General features: G+C 39.0%; 1 protein-coding gene across 1 annotated transcript in view; it reads left to right on the top strand.

Annotated features, from left to right (window-relative positions):
- DDX58 (DExD/H-box helicase 58) overlaps window positions 1-25,522 on the top strand; it is a 72,245-nt gene that overhangs the window by 1,990 nt on the left and 44,733 nt on the right. Inside the window, exon 2 of the mRNA XM_010354445.2 lies at window positions 23,904-24,038. Coding sequence (XP_010352747.1) covers window positions 23,904-24,038 — 135 coding nt within the window. The remainder of the gene's footprint in view (window positions 1-23,903; window positions 24,039-25,522) is intronic.

Below are 25,522 nucleotides of genomic sequence, written 5' to 3'. Positions count from 1 at the left end.
CCTTGATGGAATAAAATAAGCAACTCATGTGTTAGCATTATGTTAGCATTGGAGGTAATTTACTGAGCACCTGTTACCTAATAGGGCATGTCATTGAAAGCTGAGGAAGCAATGATGAGCACAGTAGAAACCGTCCCTGCCCTAATAGTGATTAGTGTGCGTACGTGAATGCAGGTAACAAAATAGTAAATAATAAAGTGCAGCAGTGCTTTGATGGAAAAAAGCTGGGATGTCTACTAGAGTCCAAAGGGCACAGCCAAAGCTTCCCAGATATTTGGCATTTGAACTGAGGTATGAAGGAGAAATAATTAGCTGGAAGGAGACAATAATAAATTGCAGTTAGAGGGCTCCTTATGTACAAGGGTCCAAGATGAAAGAGAAACCAGAGTGTTCCATGTATCCAGAAAATATTAGTATGGTGGCATTGTGGAGAGAGAGGCAGGAGTTGAGAGAGATGAGACTTGAGAGGCAAGCAGAAGTGGGATAGGAACAGGTTTGGACTTTATCCACTGAAATGTGATAAAGAGAGGGGACCCAAATAGAATTTGCATTGTAGAAAAACGACTTTGACTTCAGTTTGAGGAATGGCTTGGATAGGTACAAGACAGGGAGAAAGAGAAGGGCAGATGCAATGATGCCAGGACAGCAGAGTGGAAAAACTGGAAGCAGGGAGACCAGTTAGGAAAATAGGAATCCAGAGGAATGGGGAGAAATGGATGGATTCAAGACACATTTGGAAAGTATAATCAATAGGTCTCTTGGGGAGTTGTGGTGAGGAGGTAAGGGTGAGGACAGGGTGGAGAATGACTTCCAGGTCTCTAGCTTTGGTCCTTGGGTGAATAAATGGTAGTTTCTGAGATAGGAAATGTGGGAAGAGGGACAGGTTTGCAGGAGGAGAAAAATTCGGATTTAGGTATGCTGGGTTTGTATGCCTTGGATACATCAATGAAGAGATGTTCATCAGACTGTTGGCTGCACAGGTGTGGAGTTCAGGAAAAGGGTCCACAGTTGGGGAGACATTAATGTAGAGATCCTTGCTGAAACAATGAGAGTGGGTGCAATTGTTACTGAAGCACCAGGGATTCAGCCTAGGTTCTGTTGCTGCCTGCATAGAAAGCCAATCACTGAGACAACAAGTATCGCCAAGGCTTTAATTGGAAGCTGCAGCAGAGGAGGTAGGAGATGAGTCTCAAATCCATCTCCCTGACCCATTGAAATTAGGGTTATGGATAGAAGAAAAGAAATATAACTAGGTGTTGGAAAATGGACTCTGGAGGGGTTAGGAAGCAATCATGAGAAATGAGGGGCCTGGTGTCTCATTGTCCGGATGTGATGATCTGATGAGTTTCAGTTCTTTTATATCTTTTGAGAGGCCTGGGGGTCCCTTTCCTGGGGAAGGAACTCAGATAAAACAAATATAAGTTTCAGCTTTAAGATCAGAAGGATCAATTTCTGTGTTTATTCGAAAGAATTGTATATGGGACTATTGTGTTGGTTTCAGTCCCCCTCTATTTATCGATTCCTGGATCATGGGGAATCTGATCCTCAATCTTTCTGGCAGCTTCATGCTAAGGAATGGTGTGGGGTGCAGTTCCATACTATGGGTGACCACGTGGCCACCCAGGAATCAAAAGTTAATCTACTATTATAGTTTTCTTCTGAGACACAATCTATATCATTACTGTTCCCCACTTCCACCAAAGACATATCACAGCAGGATGAGCCTACCTGCAAAATAAGCCTCAGTTACATACACTTGGCTTATTTACCCACACAAAGTGCAGCAAAAATTACTGTCTATATGGGCTCTCCTAATTGGCTTTGCTGGAACCTCTCACAAGGCCATTTCAGTCAAAGCCCTGGGAAAATAACTTGTTCCTCCAACTGTGTTCCATTATAAAAGAAAACAGATTTTTATTAAATGTATGCAAGAAAACACATTGCCATGAATTAAGAATATTCACAAATAGTTTATAAATTCTGGAGAAATTTGGGAGAGAGAAAATGCCTCAAATTCTGTTTACAAGGGTATACTCTACTTAATATACTGTATTCTTAAAGGTTACGAAGAGCTTAAAAGAAAAAAATTCTCCAGATTCTGAAAAACAAAAATTCTCCAGACTTTTTCAAACACAACCATAAAAAATTATTTCAGTCTCACATTAGTTCAGTCCATCAATCAACTCCTGCTGTGCTTCATATTGGGTTAGTAATCGTTATAAACATGTTGCTCTTTTAATTAAGAGGGACTCCAGAAGTTTTCTGTAGGACGTTTTCTAGGACTCTAAGAGTCCTAGAAGTTTTCTGTATTCCAGTGGCACAATCTCCAAAGTTATCAGAAATCTGCATTCAAGACTCCTTTTCATGAAGTCCCCTAAATAAACAATCTCTGGACTACATCTGATTATAAGTCACTTTTTGAGAAGAATCAATGCAAAACAACAATTGTGATGACAAAAGTCTTAGGAGAGCCATAAAGACACAGTTGGCAAGGAAATTTTTTTTTCTGTTGACATACAACACTTTAACATAATAATCATCATTACTGACACCATATATTAAGACATATCAGAATTTTAGGAATCTCATATAATCCTGCAACACATATTAATAGCACATCTATATAAATATAACCCAAAGCAAGTTAAATACCACCTCACATTTGATAATGCTTCCTGTATAATTCTAACATAGCAAAGAAGCCTAACATGTCTCTCTTGGACTTCAAGGAAGCTAATATACAAAAAAGTTAGTTTGAGGTAAAACAAAACAAAACACCTGAATTTAGAACTTGAAATTTTTGCTGTTGGGAAGTCTGTCAGTTATCAAAGATTTAAGACATTTGATATCACAAAATAGGATCACAGGTCACTATAAAATAGTTATTCATTTAGCCAAAAAGATAAAACAAACACATTTACCCTTTGATAGGTGACTCAGTTTCCCAAACAATACGGCCTAATAAAGATAGCATGAGGCCAACTAAACGTCTCTCCTTCTCCTTTTTCTTCCCCCTACAGTTTACTCAAAAGGTAAACAAATATTTTATCTCATTAATAATATACAAACATCTTATTCAAAAGAGAACATCAAATTTTACCTTTGTTTGGTATATTTTTAATGTTAAAGCTAATTTTAATAAAACCTTGTAAACCTAATTTTAATCAATTTGACTATAAGGTAGGATTTCTGTAAACTTTTTTTTTTTTTTTTTAGATGGAGTCTCCTGCTCTGTTGCCCGGGCTACAGTGGTGCGATTTTGGCTCACTGCAACCTACACCTCCTGGATTTAAGCAGTTCTCCTGCCTCAACCTCCCTAGTAGCTGGGATTACAGGCCATGCCACCACACCTGGCTAATTTTTGTATTTTTAGTAGAGACGGAGTTTCACCATGTTGGCCAGGCTGGTCTCCAACTCCTGACCTCAGCTGCTCCGCCTGCCTCGGCCTCCCAAAGAAGTGAGATTACAGGCGTGACCCACCACACCCAGCCTGAGCCACCACGCCCAGCCTGAACCACCACACCCAGCCATCTTTTTATAGATGTAGAGTATACATCTTTTAAAGAGTAGAGTAATGCTCCAAGAAAACCCTGTTATGACACAGGGGCCCAGACATTGGCCTTGCATCAGTGTGCTTTTGATGTCAATGTTTAATTCATAGAAAAACCCTGAGCTAATTTTATAACTCAAAATCAGCCCTTACAAGTTCACATGCTCACCTTTTCTGCAATAGTTCCTGGGCCTAGAGGGATTGAATGGTTTTAATTTCTAGCCCTATGTCTCATGAAAGCAGTTCATTTTGATTGTCACTTTCTGAGGCTGAAGACGAGGCTTCAATTGGTGTCAATGCTCAAGATTTAGCAGGTGTTGGTGTTTTTTGGACCCAGGAGTTAAAGACCTTTGAATTATTAAATAATTGTTTCCTAAGAATTATTTAATAGGGTATTTTTACGATAGAAAACCCCATAATTCTCTCTAATATGTCACAAAATAAAACCCTGGGATTTGGTGTCCAGTAGTTACTGTCTGAAACACTTAAACCCATTATACAATCCATTGTATTAAAGTGGTTAGGTTACTCCTTGCATTTATCTGCTAGCATTCTAGTGACAAAACTGACCTAGAGCCTCAAAAATGTGGTAGGTCCTGTGCCAAACTTACCAAAGTAAGATGGTTAACTTTTCTTTCCATCATTAAAAAAAAGGTAAATGCAAGTATGAGTTTTGGAAACTCAGTATGAGGATAAATCTTTCATTTAAAAAGTATACAACAAAACAAGGACAAAGTGACAATAAGCACACAGTAATTTCTTTCCAGCTATTTTAAGAGAGCCTCATCATACATTTCCAAGATTGGTTTCTAGAGGCGGTACTGACAACTGATTTAGGTGACTTACAGCACTAGAATCTTCAAACTGGCGCAACACTTGTATGTACATATTTTGTTTTCAAGTATACACATGAAGGCCCATCAGTGATAAACAGCTTAGGATAAAAAAACACTAGAAAGTCTTATAATTTTTTTTAATGACTTAATCCAAGTAAATGTTATTTAATCTTAATGATGGTAAACACAACTAAATTAGTTTGAGAGAAAGCCCAATCAATATAATTTCCTTAAAGACAAAGCCAATTTTTTTCTGAATCTTAAAACTTTGTACCCATGTAGCAGTTTTGCCTCATTAAAGGAAAAGATCTGAAACCACTCAAATTGTTGATTGAATTGAATTACCTTGGAAATAAACACCATTTAAACATTTCTCTCATCTACTTTTCCAAATAACCAATAATTACTATTCAGAACTTATAAGAATAAACCTTTTATTATTTTTTGCCAGGAACCTTAAAGTTCTTATAGCTCTCTAGTTCATTAGAGGTAAGCAAAACCAAACAAATTTTAAAGGCTGATGTCCACTATCAATTTTTGGAGGTTTGGAAAAGGTAGCTTAGGAACTTTAGATAAGTAGAGCACATGATGAGTTACTGGAAATGCATAGGAAACAAAATGACTATTCATGGCACCAAGTAAGAGCCTTCCTTCCATTAGAAACTAAAAACCATCAATGGTTTTATTAATATATGTATATAAAAGTAAAACCTAAAGAAGAACAAACAGCAAATAAATGCAAATTAAAAGAAAAAACAGGAAACCAACCTGAAAATTTTCTACTCAGTTTACCTTGGAGGCTGTAGTGTTACCCAGAGTCAAAAAAACACATGATGAATATTTTGTTCCTGATGCACAATTTAATGTCTTTAAGTTCACCAATACCACTATATATATATATATAGTACAATTAAGAAATTCACTTTAGGCTGGGCATGGTGGCTCATGCCTGTAATCTCAGCACTTTGGGAGGCAGAGGTGGGTAGATCACTTGAGGCCAGGAGTTTGAGACCAGCCTGGCCAACATGGTAATACTCCATCTCTACTAAAAATACAAAAATTGGCCAGGCATGATGGCACACATCTATAATCCCAACTACTCTGGAGGAGGCTGAGGCATGAAAATTGTGTGATCAGGAGGTAGAGCCAAGATCACGCCACTGCACTCCGACCTGGATGACAGAGTGAGAATCTGTGTCAAAAAAGCAAAACAAAACAAAACAAAATCACTTTAGGTATGTGACCAGTAAGTGATTACACTTTAATAGATAGTATATATACTTTAGTATATATACTTTAATAGATAGTGTATCTATGCAGAAGAGCAAATACAGTGTGAAGCAATGCAAGCATGTAGGGAAATTTGGTTGTTGATATATCTGGCTTCTGTCTGGCTTCATGGTTAACTATATTAAGAAAGAACTGCCAAACTGCCAGTGTGTTTCTTTACAATATTTCTTATTTTACTTTCATCAGGACAAAGAACTTTATGAGCCGTGTTAATTAGCCAAATTTCTCCAATATTCTATCTGGTTTTAAGAGAATATTATTTAAACCTTTTAAATTTTATATTTTCTCTGTACATACAGATAGACACACAAAGAAATAGGAAATAAACTATATATGACTTACACCATCTATGATATGCTGATATGCTTTGACTTTCTGATTTGTCCTGGATTTTCCTCCTCCTCCTTTCTTTTTTTTTTTTTTTTCAGTCATTTAACTTTAGGACAAAAAATTTACCATTATAAGATGCTTTGTCATACAAAATTATTTTCTTTATAACCTTCCTTACCAAAAATACATCTTCATACTCATAACTTTCTCCACATCTCTCTCCTCTACTTCTTTTCTACATTGTTTCATAAGTAACTTTTCCAGTCCATAATTTGAATTATTAATAGACTTTAGATGACTTCTGAGTTAGATAAAATTATTTTTTTGAATAAAAACACATTGTCTTTTGCACATTTCATATATAGAATTACATATGAACTAGAATTCTTATCCTTAGTAACAACCTTAAATTTCAGTAAAAACCTAGGAAGCAAGAAATCTTGAGCTGCCTAGTAGATATTAGTATTTTATAGATGAGAACCATCCCACAATTTTTAGAAACATGTTCCCCACATCATAACCTTTTCTTGATTGGAACTGACTGAAACATCCAATGATTATATTTCTGATTATGCCAAAATTCATCTACAGCACTTGACCATTTACATTTTATTTACTTTTAGCAGTTTATCCAGATTATTTCTGCATCATTTCCTTGTTGACCATTTTATAACCTGTGAATGTCAGGTGTTCACCTAAATAAGGACCTTAAAAATAACTGCATGGGCATTGTTATTTATCAATAACTCAGATGATTCAGCTGTTTTCATTAAATTATTAAATTAGTCTTATAAAGAATTCACACAAATATTCACTGGGTTTATAGCTTTATAACCTTCTGCCAAACTCTGATACCTCACATTATCTAGCTGAGACAAATATAAAACCAAGACAAAAATATATGCTGACAATTCTGAAGACATTTCTATTTTTATTTTATCAAAAATTTAAAAGACAGCTTGTTTAATAAAGATTTACTTAAGTCATGTGAACTTGAAAAACACTTTGGACTTAATTTATGAGCACTCTTTTATTTATAAGCCAATTTGGTAGGTATAGTGTATAACATAGTTAATGTACATCTAGATAAACACATCTAAACATGTATACACACACAAAGATCCAATAGCTTTTACCTTGGAACTCTAGCCATGAGATAGCAATACAAACTCACCAGTCTACAACCAAGTCCCCATATGGCTAAACTTTGTTTGCTCCAATTGGTAATCCAGTGAAGGCTGTGAACCACAATTTTGGGTAAAGCAGTTTCCATGGCAGTTCGATTTTTAGAAGCTAGATTCCAAAGAACCCTGGGGCCAAACAGCACTACAGAAGAACGTCATGTGGCAACTACTCACCAGGCCCAGCCCTGCTTAAAACAGCAGCATAAAATACATGGGAAATTTGGCTAATACCCAGAATACATGGGACTCCACCTGGCTTTCCCATTCAACAGCCAACTCCAGATTCCAAAGAATATTGGGGCAAACAGTAGTGCAAAAGAATATTTGTTTATTGAATTCTAATTTCCTATTACTAGATTGACACACACACACACAATCACCAAAACACAATCCAAACTGCTGTAGCAATAGACAAGCCCTAACAGTGTCCAAACTGAAATAGTCGAGGTGCGTTTCTCTCTCAATTGGGCTTTATTAACCTGCAAACAGAAATTTCTTAGGAGTTTTCCAAATTGAAAGGAGCTGATCCTGCTGTCTGGTACCCAAAAAAGACACTAACTTTGCCAGACACAAACGCAGCAATTACAAACATGCTCCCTAGAGTATCATACTGAAAGAGTCAGGGTGCTTCCCTTTCTTAGTCAGCTGGGCTTGTTTAACCTGCAAATGGAAGCTCCTTTTAAAATTTCCCAAATTGAGAGGAGCAGATCTTGCTGTCTGGGCCAACAAAGGACACTCACTTATCCAGATGCCAATGTCACATTTCAAAGGTTGTTCTTCCTGGCAATCAGGAACTCAGCTGGGGCTGGCAGCAGCGGGGCCAGAGAGACCAAAACTCACTTCCAGCCAAAATTGGGTGGGCAGTTGCTTAGGAGGGCTTCTGAGACTCCTGGACCACAGAAACCCAGCCACAAAAATCTGTTACTGAAGCACCAGGGGTTTGGCCTAGGTCCTCCTGCTAGCCACACAGAAAGCCAAACAAGGAGACAATGAGTATTGCCAGGGAAGAAGGCTTTAATTGGGAGCTGTAGCCAAGAATATGAGAGATTAGTCTCAGATCCACATCCCTGACCCACTAAAATTAGGGGTTTATGTAGCAGGGAAGAAATGTAATTGTGTAGGAAAACAGGCACTCAGGAAGCAATCATGATGAATGAGGGGCGTGGCCTCTCATTGTCTGGATGTGATAATCTGGTGAATTTCAGTTTGATACTTTTTGAGAGGCCTGGTGGTCTTTCTCCTGAGAAATGATCTCAGATAAAACTAGTATAAGCTTCAAGCTTAAAGACCAGAAGGGTCAATTTCCGTTTATCTGGAATAAATGTCTATGGGACTGTAGTCAGTTTCAAGATTGCTTTTTGGAGGGTGAGTAGAAAGAGCCTGGGATGGAATCCTGTGCAAGCCCTCATTTAAGAGATGAGCAGAGGAGGAAAAGAGACTGGGAAAGAGTGCCACATAATGTGGGCAAGGAGACATCACGAAAACCAAGGGAGAATGATGTGGTGGATAACATGGCTGAATGATGCTGAGAACCCAAGCTCTGTCAGAACTAAAAAGACTTGCCCTTTACTTTGGCATTATTGACTTCTGGGGCCACCCACAGGACTAGTTTCTGTGGAGTAGGGATGAAGGTACAGGTATAAGATGGTTGGGAAACTAACTGCAAGAGTAGACTAAGGAATAAATAGAGGGCAAGGAAGTGGAGAAGATAAATGTAAGCAGTTCTTTTGAAAATACGATTCACAAATTAAAAATTACAAGGGAGGTAGTGCTTAATAGTATCTTCACACAAATCTAGTCTATACAATTTGGTTACAATGTGGGTTCCAAGAAAGGAGAGAGAAGACAGAAGCAAATATAAATGGAAAAAATAGAAAAGTTCACGTGTCTAAGAAAGAAACAGCACTTTGTATGTGAGTTTAATGAGAAGGGAATACACTAGGATTTTCATATTTCTGAGATGAAGAAATAATCATGTAAGCATTCAGGAAAAACAAATAAGGTTTTTTGGGTTTTTTTGTTTGTTTTTGTTTTGAGACGGAGTCCCGCTCTGTCACCCAGGCTGGAGTGCAGTGGTGTGATCTCGGCTCACTGCAGCATCCACCTCCCGGGTTCAAGTGAGACAGGATTTCACCATGTTGGTCAGACTGTTCTCGAACTCCTGGCCTTGTGATCCGCCTCGGCCTCTCAAAGTGCTGGGATTACAGGCGTGAGCCACCACACTTGGCCACAAATAAGATTACTCAGGTTTCCTCTAATGAAATCAACATCAAATTGGTCTCTGACTTCTTTGCAACTCTAATGTAACTAAAGAGTAACACTGTATACAGAATTTAAAAGGTAAAACAAAGTTGCCCCTATTTTATATTTAGCCAGGTATTTATATATGTAAGCAAGAAGAAAACATTATTATATATGTGGGTCCAAACAATGAGAACTGAAAAAAAATAGCTTAAAAAAAGGAATTCTTGTAAGGCAAGGATTGGTCGTGAATGTTGAAACTAGGCATGTAGAGTTGATTTTAAATAACTTTATAAATTTGTCCACAAAAGTAAGTGCAATAGTCAAGCATTTTTTAAAAATTATACTTTAAGTTCTGGGACACATGTGCAGAACGTGCAGGTTTGTTACATAGGTATAAATGTGCCATGGTGGTTTGCTGCACCCATCAACCCGTCATCTCCATTAGGTATTTCTTCTAATGCTATCCCTCCCCTGTCACCTCACCCCCCGACAGGCCCCAGTGTGTGATGTTCCCCTCACTGTGTCCATGTGTTCTTACTGTTCAACTCCCACTTACGAGTAAGAACATACGGTGTTTGGTTTTCTGTTCCTGTGTTAGTTTGCTGAGAATGATGGTTTCCAGCTTCATCCATGTCCCTGCAAAGGACATGAACTCATTGTTTTTTATGGCTGCATAGTATCCGTGGTATGTGTGTGCCACATTTGCTTTATCCAGTTTATCACTGATGGGCATTTGGGTTGGTTCCAAGTCTTTGCTATTGTAAACAATGCCACAAGACACATACATTTGCATGTGTTTTTATAGGAGGATGATTTACAATCTTTTGGTATATACCCAGTAATGGGATTGCTGGGTCAAAGGTTATTTCTGGTTCTAGATCCTTGAGGAATCATCACACTGTCTTCCACAATGGTTGAACTAATTTATACTCCCACCCACAGTGTAAAAACTTTCCTGTTTCTCCACATCCTCTCCAGCATCTGTTGTTTCCTAACTTTTTAATGATCGCCATTCTAACTGGCATGAGATGGTATCTCATTGTGGTTTTGATTTGCATTTCTCTAATGACCAGTGATGATGAGCATTTTTTCATGTGTTTTTTGGCAGTATAAATGTCTTCATTTGAGAAGTGTCTGTTCATATCCTTCACCCACTTTTTGATGGGGTTGTTTCTTTAAAATTTGTTTAAGTTCCTTATAGATTCTGGATATTAGCCCTTTGTCAGATGGATAGATTGCAAAAATTTTCTCCCATTCTATAGGTTTCCTGTTCACTCTGATGGTAGTTTCTTTAGCTGTGCAGAAACTTTTTAGTTTAATTAGATTCCATTTGTCAATTTTCACTTTTGTTGCCATTGCTTTTGGTGTTTTAGTCATGAAGTCTTTGCTCGTGCCTATGTCCTGAATGGTATTGCCTAGGTTTTCTTCTAGGGATTTTATGATTTTAGGTCTTACATTTAAGTGTTTAATCCATCTTGAGTTAATTTTTGTATAAGGTATAAGGAAGTGGTCCAGTTTCAGTTTTCTGCATATGGCTAGTGAGTTTTCCCAACAACATTTATTAAATAGGGAATCCTTTCCCCATTGCTTGTTTTTGTCAGGGTTGTCAAAGACCATATGGTTGTAGATGTGTGGCATTATTTCTGATGCCTGTTCTGTTCCATTGGTCTATATATCTGATAATCTGTTTTGGTACCAGTACCATGCTCTTTTGATTACTGTAGCCTTGCAGTATAGTTTGAAGTCAGGTACCGTGATGCCTTCAGCTTTGTTCTTTTTTGCTTAGGATTGTCTTGGCTATGTGAGTTCTTTTTTGGTTCCATATGAAATTTAAAGTAGTTTTTTCCAATTTTGTGAAGAAAGTCAGTGGTAGCTTGATGTGGATACCATTGAATCTATAAATTACCTTGGGCAGTATGGCCATTTTCACAATATTTATTCTTCCTATTCATAAGCATGGAATGTTCTTCCATTTGTTTGTGTCCTCTTTTATTTTGTTGAGCAGTGGTTTGTAGTTCTTGAAGACGTCCTTCATGTCCCTTGTAAGTTGGATTCCTAGGTATTTTATTCTCTTTGTAGTAATTGTGAATGGGAGTTCACTCATGATTTGGCTTTGTGTTTGCTCTTGGTGTACAGGAATGCTTGTGATTTTTGCATATTGATTTTGCATCCTGAGACTTCGCTGAAGTTGCTTATCAGCTTAAGGAGATTTTGGGCTGACACTATGGGATTTTCTAAATATACCATCATGTCATCTGCAAACAGAGACAATTTAACTTCCTCTTCTCCTAACTGAATACACTTTCTTTCTTTCTCTTGCCTAATTGCTCTGGCCAGAACTTCTAACAGTATGTTGAATAGGAGTGAGGAGAAAGGGCATCCTTGTCCTGTGCCAGTTTGCAAAGAAAATGCTTCCGAGTTTTGCCCATTCACTATGATATTGGCTGTGTGTTTGTCATAAATAGCTCTTTATTATTTTGAGGTATGTTCCATCAATACCTAGTTTATTGAGAGTTTTTAGCATGAAGGGCTGTTGAATTTTGTCAAAGGTATTTTCTGCATCTATTGAGATAATCATATGATTTTTGTCATTAGTTCTGTTTATGTGATGGATTACATTTATCGATTTGTGTATGTTGAACCAGCCTTGCATCCCAGGGATGAAGCAGACTTGATTATGGTGAATAAGCTTTTTGATGTCCTGCTGGATTCAGTTTTCCAGTATTTTATTGAGGATTTTTGCTTTCATGTTCATCAGGGATATTGGCTTGCAATTTTCTTTTTTTGTTCTGTCTCTTCCAGGTTTTGGTATCAGGATGATGCTGGCTTCATAAAATGAGTTAGGGAGGAGTCCCTCTTTTTCTATTGTTGGGAATAGTTTCAGAAGGAATGGTATAAACTCCTCTTTTTACCTCTGGTAGAGTTCAGCTGTGAATCCATCTGGTCTTGGGCTTTTTTTTTTTTTTTTTTTTGGTTGGTAGGCTATTACTGCCTCAATTTCAGAACTTGTTATTAGTCTGTTCAGGGATTTGACTTCTTCCTGGTTTAGTCTTGGGAGGGTGTGTGTGTCTAGGAATTTATCCATTTCTTCTAGATTTTCTAGTGTATTTGAGTAGATGTGTAGTATTCTGTGATGGTAGTTTGTATTTCTGTGGGATCACTGGTGATATCCCCTTTATTATTTTCATTGTGTCTATTTGAGCCTTCTCTCTTTTCTTCTGTATTAGACTGGCTTGTGGTCTATTTTGTTAATCTTTTCAAAACACCAGCTCCTGGATTCATTGATTTTTTTTTTGAAGGGTTTTTTGTGTCTCTATCTCCTTCAGTTCTGCTCTGATCTTAGTTATTTCTTGTCTTTTGCTAGCTTTTGAATTTGTTTGCTCTTGCTTCTCTAGTTCTTTTAATTGTGATGTTACGATGTCAATTTTAGATCTTTCCCACTTTCTCCTGTGGTCATTTAGTGCTATAAATTTCCATCTACACACTCCTTTAACTGTGTCACAGAGATTCTGGTACGTTGTGTCTTTGTTCTCATTGGTTTCAAAGAACTTATTTATTTCTGCCTTATTTCGTTATTTACCCAGTAGTCATTCAGGAGCAGGTTGTTCAGTTTCCATGTAGTTGTGCAGTTTTGAGTGAGTTTCTTAATCCTTAGTTCTAATTAGATTGCACTGTGTTCTGGCAGACTGTTATGATTTCCACTCTTTTGCGTTTGCTGTGGAGTGTTTTATTTCCTATTATGTGGTCAATTTTAGAATAAGTATGATGTGGTGCTGAGAAGAACGTATGTTCTGTTGATCTGGGGTGGAGAGTTCTGTAGATGTCTATTGGGTCAGCTTTGTCCAGAGTTGAGTTCAAGTCCTGAATATTCTTGTTAATTTTCTCTTTTGTTGATCTATTATTGACAGTGGGGTGTTAAAGTCTCCCACTATTATTGTGTGGGGGTCTATGTCTCTTTGTAGGTCTGTAAGGACTTGCTTTATGAATCTGGGTGCTCCTGTATTGGGTGCATATATATTTAGGATAGTTAGCTCTTCTTGTTGCATTGATCTGTTTACCATTATGTAATGCCCTTCTTTGTCTTTTTTGATCTTTGTTGGTTTAAAGTCTGTTTTTATCAGAGACTGGGATTGCAACCCCCGCTTTTTTTTTTTTTTTTTTCTTTCTTTCCGTTTGCTTGGTAAATCTTCCTCCATCCCTTTATTTTGAGCCTATGTGTATCTTTGCATGTGAGATGGGTCTCCTGAATACAGCACACCAGTAGATCTTGACTCCATCCAATTTGCCAGCCTGTGTCTTTTAATTGGGGTATTTAGCTCATTTACACTTAAGGTTAATATTGTTATGTATGAATTTGATCCTGTCATTATGATGCTAGCTGGTTATTTTGCCCATTAGTTGATGCATTTTCTTCATAGCATTGATGGTCTTTATGATTGGTATGTTTTTGCAGTGGCTGGTACTGATTTTCCTTTCCATATTTAGTGCTTCCTTCAGAGGCTCTTGTAAGGCAGGCCTAGTGGAGACAAAATCTCTCAGCATTTGCTTGTCTCTAAAGGATTTTATTTCTTCTTCACTTATGAATCTTAGTTTGGCTGGATATGAAATTTGGGTTGAAAAATCTTTTCTTTAAGAATGTTGAATACTGGCCCCCACTCTCTTCTGGCTTGTAGGGTTTCTGCAGAGAGATCTGTTAGTCTGATGGGCTTCCCTTTGTGAGTAACTCAACCTTTCTCTCTGGCTGCGCCTAACATTTTTTCCTCCATTTCAACCTTGGTGAATCTGACGATTATGTCTTGTGTCTTGTGGTTGCTCTTCTTGAGGAGTATCTTTGTGGTGTTCTCTGTATTTCCTGAATTTGAATGTTGGCATGTATTGCTAGGTTGGGGATGTTCTCCTAGATAACATCCTGATGAGGGTTTTCTAACTTGGTTCCATTCTCCCCGTGATTTTCAGGTACACCAATCAAACATAGATTTGGTCTTTTCACATAGTCCCATATTTCTTGGAAGCTTTGTTCATTCCTTTTCATTCTTTTTTTCTCTAATCTTGTCTTCACGCTTTATTTCATTAAATTGATCTTCGATCTCCAATATCCTTTCTTCTGCTTGATTGATTCAGCTATTGATAGTTGTGTATGCTTCACAAAGTTCTCGTGCTGTTTTTCAGCTCCATCAGGTCATTTAGGTTCTTCTCTAAATTGGTTATTCTAGTTATCACTCCTCTAACCTTTTTTCAAGGTTTGTGGCTTCCTTGCATTGGGTTAGAACATGCTCCTTTAGCTCAGAGGAGTTATTATCCACCTTCTGAAGCCTACTTCTGTCAATTTGTCAAAGTCATTCTCTGTCCACTTTTGTTCCCTTGCTGGTGAGGAGTTGTGATCCTTCGGAGGAGAAGAGGGGTTCTGGTTTTTTGAATTTTCTGCCTTTTTGTGCTGGCTTTTCCTCATCTTCATGGATTTATCTACCTTTGGTCTTTGATGTTGGTGACCTTCAGATGGGTTATTTGTGTGGATGTCCTTTTTGTTGATGTTGATGCTATTCCTTTCTGTTTGTTAGTTTTCCTTCTAATAGGCCCCTCAGCTGCAGGTCTGATGAAGTTTGCTGGATGTCCACTCCAGACCCTGTTTGCCTGGGTTTCACCAGCAGTGGCTGCAGAACAGCAAAGATTTCTTCCTGTTTCTTCCTTTGGAAGCTTCATCCCAGAGGGGCACCTGCCAGATGCCAGCTGGAGCCTTCCTGTATGAGGTGTCTGTTGTCCCTGGTAGGAGGTGTCTCCCTGCCAAGAGGCATGGGTGTCAGGGACCCACTTGAGGAGGCAGTCTGTCCATTAGCAGAGCTCAAGCACTGTGCTGGGAGATCTCATGCTCTCTTCAGAGCCAGCAGGCAGCAACATTTAAGTCTGCCGAAGCTGCGCCCACAGCCACCCCTTTCCCCAGGTGCCCTGTCCCAGAAAGATGGGAGTTTTATCTATAAGCCCCTGACTGGGGCTGCTGCCTTTTTTTCAGAGATGCCCTGCCCAGAGTGAAGAATCTAGTGAGGCAGTCTGGCTACAGTGGCTTTGCCAAGCTGCAGTAGGCTCCACCAAGCTGCAGTAGGCTCCACCCAGTTCGAACTTCTAGGTGGCTTTGTTTACACTGTGAGGAGAATACAGCCTACTGAAGCCTCAGTAATTGTGGATGCCCCTCCCGCAACCAAGCTTGAGTGTCCCAGGTTGACTTCAGACTGCTGTGCTGGCAGCGAGAATTTCAAGCCAGTGGATTTTAGCTTGCTGGGCTCTGCAGGGTTGAGATTTGCTGAGCTAGACCACTTGGCTCCCTGGCTTCAGCCCGCTTTCAAGGAGACTGAATGGTTCTGTCTTGGTGGCATTACAGGTACCACTGGGGTATGAAAAAACACTCCTGCAGCTAGCTCAGTGTCTGCCCAAATGGCCGCCCCGTTTTGTGCTTGAAATCCAGAGCCCTGGTGGTGTAGGCACCAGAGAGAATCTCCTGGTCTGCGGGTTGCGAAGACCGTGGAGAAAAGCATAGTATCTGGGCCAGGGTGCACCATTCCTCATGGCACAGTCCTTCATGGCTTCCCTTGGCTAAGGGAGGGAGTTCCCAGACCCCTTGTGCTTCCTGGGTGAGGTGACACCCTACCCTGCTTCGGCTCGCCGTCTGTGGGCTGCATCCACTCTCTAACCAGTCCCAGCGAGGTGAACCGAGTACCTCTGTTGGAAATGCAGCAATCACCCGCCTTCTGTGTTGATCTCTCTGTGAGTTGCAGACCGGAGCTGCTCCTTTTTGGCCATCTTGCCCTGGTTCCTTGTCAAGCATTTTTTAAGAGAGGATTTTCATATAGTAAACAAACAAACAAAAAAAAGAACCTTAAATAATTTGGTTTAAAATTTTAGATTGAGTCTGTAAGGAGCTAGGGAAAATTATGATATATAAGAGTTAAATCCCTTGCCTCAAAATGGGGAGACTTAAAATATTACCATTTTCCACTTGCTGCTGTAGTTTTAAAAAGCTATATGAATGGTTACAGATAATGATACAATTTAAATGATGTTATATATGTTTTGTTGTTCTTGAAGGAGATAAGAAAGGGAAATATAAACAAGATAACGCAAGGAAAACTAGTTATATCAGCTATGGCCATGTAATTAGGTCAAACATCTTTTAAATAGGTATAAATGAGTCAGAAAGCAGAATCCAGGTTTTGGTCATCTGCCAGAGACTGTGTAAAGACTAATAACATAAAAAATGAAAACGGGGGCCAGGCTTGGTGGCTCATGCCTGTAATTCCAGCACTTTGGGAGCCTCAGGTGGGAGGATTGCTTGAGCCCCAAAAATTGAGCCTATGGTGAGCTATGATCATGCTGCTGTACTTCCGCCTGGGCAATGGAGCAAGACCCTGTCTCAAAAATAATAAATAAACAAAAAAGAGATAAAGAAGGGACAAAAATAGATTAAATGAACGCATACAAAAAGAAAGCAAGGATTATCCTTAAATCGCACTAGTGGAAGGTACTACGATAAAATGATAAAGGTATTAAGATATCACAGTGAAGAACTGTTACACATAAATCTTTATTAAATGTTAGAAAACATCAAGAAATACGGGAATTATAAGGTACTTTATTAGTACTGCTAAGTCAGATAAATGATAAAGGTGTAAATGATCTGTTTAATAAGGTTAATGTCTGTTTTCCATTTTGTATCATATAAAGAATATATCCTTCTCCAATTCTTAAAAAGCTTTGCCAAAGTGATCCTATATGAGTTACAGATAAATATTTAATAAATTCTCAAAGCATAACTTTTATGAGTTTTATTTTCAAGTTTGTAGGCTCTGTGACTCTGGGCAAATGCCTTAACTCTTGTATGCCTCAGTTTCCTCATTTGTAAAATCAGAATAACAACTACGTTTGGGTGTTTTGGAAATTAAACTGCATGGCATTAAATTACGGTTAGCTATTATTCTATATCCCAGAAATTAATCATAGGTTTAAACAAGTATCAAATAATTTCAAAATAACATTCTTTTGAGTAACTCCTAGCAGGATGAGAAAATCTAAACAAGTATAGCTACTTTCAAAAGTAAGCATGGCAATCAGCCAACACATTATATATTTTAAGGTGTAATACGCTTTTAATCAGACTTTATAACCTAAATGGATTTATTGGTATTTCAAAAGAACAAAAACGTATGAATTAATTAATTTGACAGAAGTAATTGCAAAAAGAACAGCCAGTTAACTCCAAAGACAGCAAACTGGCTAAAATAAATAACAAAAACAAAATTCCCCCAAATTACCGGAACTAACAGAGTTCATTCAGTCTTGTTGCAATAGATACGTAAAATAAAAATGGAGGCCATGCATTTTTATCTACTGGAAAACAAGTGAGATTATACTAGAAAAACAGTATTTTCATATACTGGAAAAACGAGCCAGATTATATAACATTTATCTAAATGCATAAAAGATTCTTACAAATCCAATTTAGAAAAAATATGAATGACCCCTCAAAACTAGCTGTGAGACATGAACAGGAAATTTATTCAGAAAAAAAAAAAGACATTGGCCAAAGGTGGAAGAAATTCCACAAGAAATCATTAAAAACAGTGAAGTTGGTTTGTTTGGTCTGTTTTTTTCTCTCGGTTTTGCAAGTTATGAAGATTGAGCAAATTCAGTGCTATGGAGGGAAATATCGTGCATACACTATGGATGGAGAGTAAGTTTGGAAGGTAGTTGGGGAAAATGTATTAACATTCATTCATTCCTTCATTGATTCATTCCTTCATTTATGGATTGATTGATTGATTGAGACAGAATCTCACTCTGTCGCCTCTGCTGGAGTACGGTGGCGCAATCTCAGCTCACTGCAATCTCCACCTCCCAGGTTTAAGCGATTCTTCTACCTCAACCTCCTGAGTAGCTGGGATTACAGGTGCAAGCCACCATGCCTGGCTAATTTTTCTATTTTTAGTAGAGATGGGGTTTCACCATGTTGGCTAGGCTGGTCTTGAACTCCTGACCTCAAGTGATCCACCTGCCTTGGCCTCCCAAAGTGCGGGATTACAGGCATGAGCCACCGCACCTGGCCTCAACATTTAAAAGCATATACCATTAAACTGAGGAATTATACTTCTGAGAACTTATTCTAGGGAAAAGTTGGTAAAGCAGGTAAAGACATAGATGTGTCTGTACTAAACACATTTTAGTTACCTATTAATAAGGAATACATTAAATTATACTACATTTATGTGACATAAAACTATGCAGCCACTAAAAGTTGATGTAGGTACATATTTATTAACAGGAAACAACATCTGTAATCCATTGAGTAGAAAAGAGCAGATTTGTTAAATCTTATTTATTTAAAACTATATATTTATACACATAATCAGATACGTAGCAGGATGGTTTCTAGAGGATGTTACATGTGATTGAAGATAGTCATACATTTAACAAAAATATGCTGAAATGATATGAAGAAAACTGTGAAGTCCCTGAGGAGAAATTAGGCTCTGATTTAATTGAGGAAGAGACAGCCTACATTTCTGCATGGGGCTATAGGTTTGTAAACATGTCAGTTCTCCCCATGCTGATTTATAGAGGGCAATCACAATAAATATAACAGAAAGTAAGTTAAAAGAAAAAGCACGCTGAAGAATTTCTTAATTTTTAATGTGAGTATATATTAATGCAGTACAATTTAATGTATTCCTTATTAGTAGGTAACTAAAATGTGTTTAGTACAGACACATCTATGTCTTTACCTGCTTTACCAACTTTTTCCTGGAATAAGTTCTCAGAAGTATAATGTGAAAGGTACCCTTGAGGTCTTCTTTTGATTCCCTCTGCAGAGGCAACCATTGTTAGGAAGTTGATTTACATTTTTCTTATTTATGCCTTTTTACTTTATAATGTGCATCTCTGTCCACATACCTTTTTCTATTTTCTATTAGAGTGATAAAGTTTTTCTCTCTTCCCTATTTTTTTCTAGGCTGCTTTGGAAGCTCTAGATTCTATTGGTTAACTTTAATTGTGACACATATATCTATTATATATAATATATAATATAATATATAATTATATAAAAATATATATGTTATATAACACTATATATTATATAACATATATTATATATCACATACTATATATGATACATAGTATATATTATAAATATATATAATTTATTACTATCTCCTAATTCTTCCTTATCTCTCTCTCTCTTGCCCTTATCCCTTCTCCCTTTCCTTTCTCTTTCTCTCCCCTCCCTTTCTTCTCCCTCCCCCTCCTTTCGTTTCTCTCCCCTCTCCCTTTCCTTCTCTCCTTCTCTCTTCTCCCCCCTCTCCTTCTTTCCTCTCCCTGTTTCTCTCTTCTCTCCTTTCTCTTCTCTGTTCTCGCCTCTCTCCCTTCTCTCCCTTCTCCTCCCTTCTCCCTTTCCGCCTTTCCTCTCTCCCCTCTTTTTCGTCTCTCCCCTCCTTCTCTCTGCTCTCTCCTCTGTCCTCTTGCTCCTCTCTCTCCTCTCTCCTTTCTCTCTCTGCTCTCTGTGCTCTCTCCTCTCTTGTCTGCTCTCTCTGCCCTCTCTCCTCCTCTTCCCTCTGCTCTCTCTTCCCGCTGTCTTTGCCTCCGTCTCTCCTCTCTCCTCTCCTCTCCTCTTCTCTCCTCCCTCTCTATATTTATTAAATGTATTAAATGTATAATACATATATATGTTTTTGAGACGGTCTCGTTCTGTTGCCCAGGCTGGAGTGCAGTGGTGGGATTTTATAATCCCACCTTTTAGCTCACTGCAGCCTCCACCTCCGGGATTCAAGTGATTCTCCTGCCTCAGCCTCCTGAGTAGCTGGGATTACAGGCACCAGCCACCATGCCCGGCTAATTTTTGTATTTTTAAGTAGCGACAGGGTTTCACCATGTTGGCCAGGCTGGTCTTGAACTCCTGGCCTCAAGTGATCCACCCACCTCAGCCTCCCAAAGTGCTAGGATTACAGGCGTGAGCCACTGTGCCTGGCCGTGACAAGTATATTTTATCAGTGAAGATTTGGTCAGGGACCAGAGACACTAATGAGTGTTATGGCTGGATATAAAACTTTTGATTCATATATTTTGCCGTCCGTGGAAAGCAAAGGGAGCTTATCAACACTCTCCCCATGCCCACATCTAGCATCTCATTTACTATAACTCTCTCTGCAATCAGATATTGTGATTACTGACACTAGTTACATCGTGGAAAAGGAGCACTGAAGCCATGTTTCTCCTAGAGAACTTGCATGGTTCCCTGGAAGCTGCAGGACTTTTCTTACTCACAGGTTGTCCAGGATGTTTCAAGGCAGACCTGGGGTGTGTGTGTGTGTGTGTGTGTGTGTGTGTGTGTGTGTGTGTGTGTGTTTGAGATGGAATCTTGCTCTATTGCCCAGGCTGGAGTGCAGTGGCACGATCTCAGCTCATGGCAACCTCTGTCTCCTGGGTTCAAGTGATTCTCCTGCCTCAGCCTCCCGAGTAGCTGGAATTATACGCACTAACCACCACGCCTGGCTAATTTTTGTATTTTCAGTAGAGATGGGGTTTCACCATGCTGGCTGGTCTCGAACTCCTGACCTCAAGTGATCCACCCACCTCAGCCTCCCAAAGTGCTGGGATTAGAGGTGCGAGCCACTACGCCCAGCCTCAGATTTTTTATATTTTGGAGTCAAAGGCCAAGCGTGATTCTGGAGAGGCACCAGGTGGGCAGTATTCTGAGTATCCATTCCTTTGGTAGCACTTTCTGGACACATGCATGAGCCAGGTACTGTGCTGATGATTACAAGACAAATGTTTCAAGTCACAGTCTCAGGTAGAAGACAGGCCCACATTTACTACGTACTATGCAGTGTAAGTGCTTTAGTCAGTAGTCAGTAAAGAGCTTTAGTCAGTAAAGAGACTGAGAAAGCAGAGAAGGGACCAAGGAATTCTACCTTGAGAAGCTGAGGTTGGCATCACAGTGGGTCCCGGGACAGCAAAGGCTATGGGAAATACTGTTAAAGAAGAAGTTTTGTCTGCATTGTCCATGCTTTTGAGGAAATTGTCACTATGTAGCAGCAGATATTGGGGCCAGGTAGTGGGATGGGCCTGACCACAGGCAAAGTAAATGTGAACTGCCCAGGATACTGCAAGGCAGTTTATCTGGGAAGGCGGTAGCTGTGGCTGGGATCCATTTGCGTCTCCACGTGGAATATCTGTAATGGCTGGTAGCATATCGAAAGGAAGCTCAAGCAGCAGGGAGGCCTGGAAACAAAAGTACAGCTGTAAGGACTGGGCTTAGGAACAGAATGAACTGACTCAATGGAATACGGTAGGATTGTGGGTCCAGGGAAGCTGGGATAGGTGACAAGATAGGTTGCTGTTATGGGTTGAATTGTGTGCCCCCGACCACAAAGATATGTTCAAGTCCTAATTCCCAGTACTTCAGAATGTAATTTATTTGGAGATTGTGTCTTTACAGAGGTAATTAGTTACGATGATGTCATACTAGAGTAGGGCAGGCCCCTAATTCAATCTGACTGGTGTCCCTCTAAGAAAACAGCCATGTGAAGTCATAGAGACGACGAGAATGCCGTGTGAAAACATAGGCAGAGACTGGAGTGATGTGGCCACAAGCCAGAGAAACAGAAGGCACAGTTGGAGGGAGCATTGTCACAAGCCAAGCAATGCCAGCAGCTACCAGAAACTAGAAGGGCAAGGAATGCATTCTCCCTTAGAGCCTTCAGAGGAAGCATGACTCTGCTGACACCGTGATTCACAATTCTGGCCTCCAAGAACAGAGAGAATAAGCTTCTATTGTTTAAACCACCTGGTTTGTCCTAATTTGTTATTGCAGCCACAGGAAAGTCATACAGAAGGCTAACATGAAAAAGATGATAAGAAGTATTGGCAAGGATGTGTGGAAATTGGAATCCTCTTAGATTACTGGTGGGAATGTAAGATGGTGCAGCTCCTTTGGAAAATGGCTTGACAATTCCCTACAATGTTAAAAATGGAGTTACCATAAGAACTAGAAATCTCACACCTATGTGTATACTCAAGAGAAATGAATATATACATCTTCACATAAAATTGCTCACGAATGTTCATAGCATATCTATTTGTAATAGGCAAAATGTGGACACAACTCAAATGGCCACTGAGGAGTGGATAAACAAAATGTGGTGTATCCATACACTGGGATATTATCTGGCAATAAAAAGGAATGAATAATAACATGCTACAACATGGTTAAACCTTAAAAACATTATGCAAAGTAAGACAGGCCAGACACAGACTATGTATTGCATGATTCTATTAATATGAAATGTGTAAAATAGGCAAATCAATGGAGACTCAATTTGATTAGTGTTTGCCCGGGGCGAAGGAGAAGGAAAGTAGGGAATGACTGCTAATGGATATAGGTTTTCTTTTTATAGTAATGAAAATCTACTAAAATTAGATAGTACTAATGGATTCACCGCTCCAAAAACCATTGAATTTTATTTTTTGAAAGGGTTGATTTTATTGTTGTCAAGACAGAGACCTTGGCAGAGATGCCTTTAAGTAGAGCAAGATTATAAGGCATTCCTTCTTCTCTTCCTTCAGTCATTAAACATACCTTTGTTTATTGTCTATTACGTGCTAGGTCTTCTTCTAATCTATGAGAATATAGTGGTTCACCAGCCTGACAACTTGCTTACTCCCTTGGAATTTGCATTCCATCAACAATTGAAAAAACCCCAGAAAATTATCAAGTATTAGGTCATACCAAGGTAGCATTTTTGTTACTACTCCTCAGGTATGAAATTAGTGTACAAAGTTAGAATGACCACCAGCAGTTGGTAGATAGTTTTCTCCCAAAAAGACCATGAAAGTATCCCTTCCTTACTTCCTTCTCCTTTGCTTGTCCTATTTCAAGACAAGTTTTCACTCTGTTTCCCAGGCTGGAGTGCAGTGATGCCATCATAGCTTACTGGAACCTTGAACTCCTTGGTTCAAGTGATCCCCCCACCTCAGCCTCCAAAGTAGCTGAGACTACAGGTGTGAGCCACCACACCCAACTAATTAAAAAAAAATTTCTTTTCTAGAGGCTGGGTGCTGTGGCTTACACCTCTAATCCCAGTACTTTGAGAGGCTGAGACAGGAGGATAGTTTGAGGCCATCATGACTTCTCCCTTTTTGCGGGGAGATTTTTTTACAAATCTTCAAGAAACTCCTTTTCTAGAATGTGTGCTCAGACCTCCACACCAAACTGGAAGTTTCCAGAGAGGATGGGAAGAGTGGCTTGGTGAAGAATGGGCATAGTCAGCCTGGGCAGAGGTTTTGCTGCTTCTCTAAAGATTCTTCCAATGCAGCGACTTGTTACAGTTCCTGTTGCTATTTGGGAAGGTCTTGTGATCCTTCTCTGGTTTTTCTTCTAATGATGAATAGTTCTGCAATTTGATGAGTCATTTTTGCTTCTGTTTGTAGAAGAGGTGCAGTATATTCAGGCTGAGAAAAACAACAAGGGCCCAATGGAGGCTGCCACACTTTTTCTCAAGTTCCTGTTGGAGCTCCAGGAGGAAGGCTGGTTCCGTGGCTTTTTGGATGCCCTAGACCATGCAGGTTAGTTCATTCTTTTTAATCACAAATCACAAATCTTTTTAATCACAAATCACAAAACCTTGCTGCCTGACAATACTGTAAAAGTGAAAAGCTATTAATTTTGAAGTATCCACTTATAGTTCATGCCTCTTAGTCTGAGGCAATGTAAAGACTGTGTTTAGGCAGATGACATAATTGTTTACCTGAAACATCCAGCAAAAGAATCTGCAGAGAGATTATTGTCACTAATGGAAGAGTTTTGCAAGATTATTTGGATATAAAACTAATATACAAAAATTAGTTGCATTTCTGCCCAATGGAAGCAAACAAAAAATGTAATCCAAAATGAAGTATCATTTCTAATAATAACAATTGTAATATATTTAGGATTAAATCTAACAAAAGATGTATAAGGTCTGAATGGAGAAAATGATAAAATGTTATTGAAAGATATTAAAGAAGTCCTAAATGGAAAAACATACCCATCACATAGAGAAGGAGGCTTGAGATCATTAAAAATGTCAGTTCTCCCTACATCGATCTGTATATTCAATATAATTCTAATAAAAATCCTACATACTTTTTCAAAGAGTGTGGCAAGTTGGTTCTACAATGTATATGGAAGAATTATGATCCAACAGTAGTCAAGACACCCCTAAAGAAGACAAGTTTAGTAGATTGGGGCTTTTCTTTCTACCTGTAGGCATTTGTTAGAAAGCTACAGGCATTAAGACAGTGAAATGTTGGTTCTGGCACTGACAAACTGACCATTGAAACAGAATAAAGACCCTTTAATTAGGCCCATGTCTTTATGGAAACCTGATATTATTAGACATCACTGAGAAAGGAGGATTACTGGGAAAGGAGGAGCTATTAAAAAAATAGCGTTGATAAACAGAATAATATTAAAAACCAAACAAACTCAAGCTGGACATGGTGGCATGCGCCTGTAGTCCCAGCTACTCAGGAGACTGAGGCAGGAGGACTGCCCGAGTCCAGAATTTTGAGGCTGCAGTGAGCTATGATGCAGTGAGCTGCTGCACTCCAGCCTGGGCAACATAGGGAGACCCCTGCATTTAAAAAACAAACCCTGGGCCGGGTGTAGTGGCTCACGCCTGTAATCCCAGCACTTTGGGAGGATGAGGCAGGCAGATTACCTGAGGTCAGGAGTTTGAGACCAGCCTAGCCAACTCGGCAAAACCCTGTCTCTACTAAAAATACAAAACTTAGCTGGGCGTGGTGGTGGGTACCTATCATCCCAGCTACTCTGGAGGCTGAAGCAGGAGAATTGCTTGAACCCAGGAGGCAGAGGTTGCAGTGAGCTGAGATTGCATCATTGCACTCCAGCTTGGGCAATGAGTGAAACTCCTTCTCAAATTAAAATAAATAAATAAATAAACCCTGTATTTAAAAAACAAACCCTAACTTTCATGCCCATGTGGATACAAATACATAAATACATTTGTATTCCTTACATCAAGTTTATCAAAAACACTATAAAGAAA

This window comes from Rhinopithecus roxellana, chromosome 16 (genome assembly GCF_007565055.1).
Source record: "Rhinopithecus roxellana isolate Shanxi Qingling chromosome 16, ASM756505v1, whole genome shotgun sequence".
NCBI classification, from domain to species: domain Eukaryota; kingdom Metazoa; phylum Chordata; class Mammalia; order Primates; family Cercopithecidae; genus Rhinopithecus; species Rhinopithecus roxellana.
Note: the sequence above shows the minus strand (reverse complement) of the source record. Positions and strands in the feature narration are given on the sequence as shown.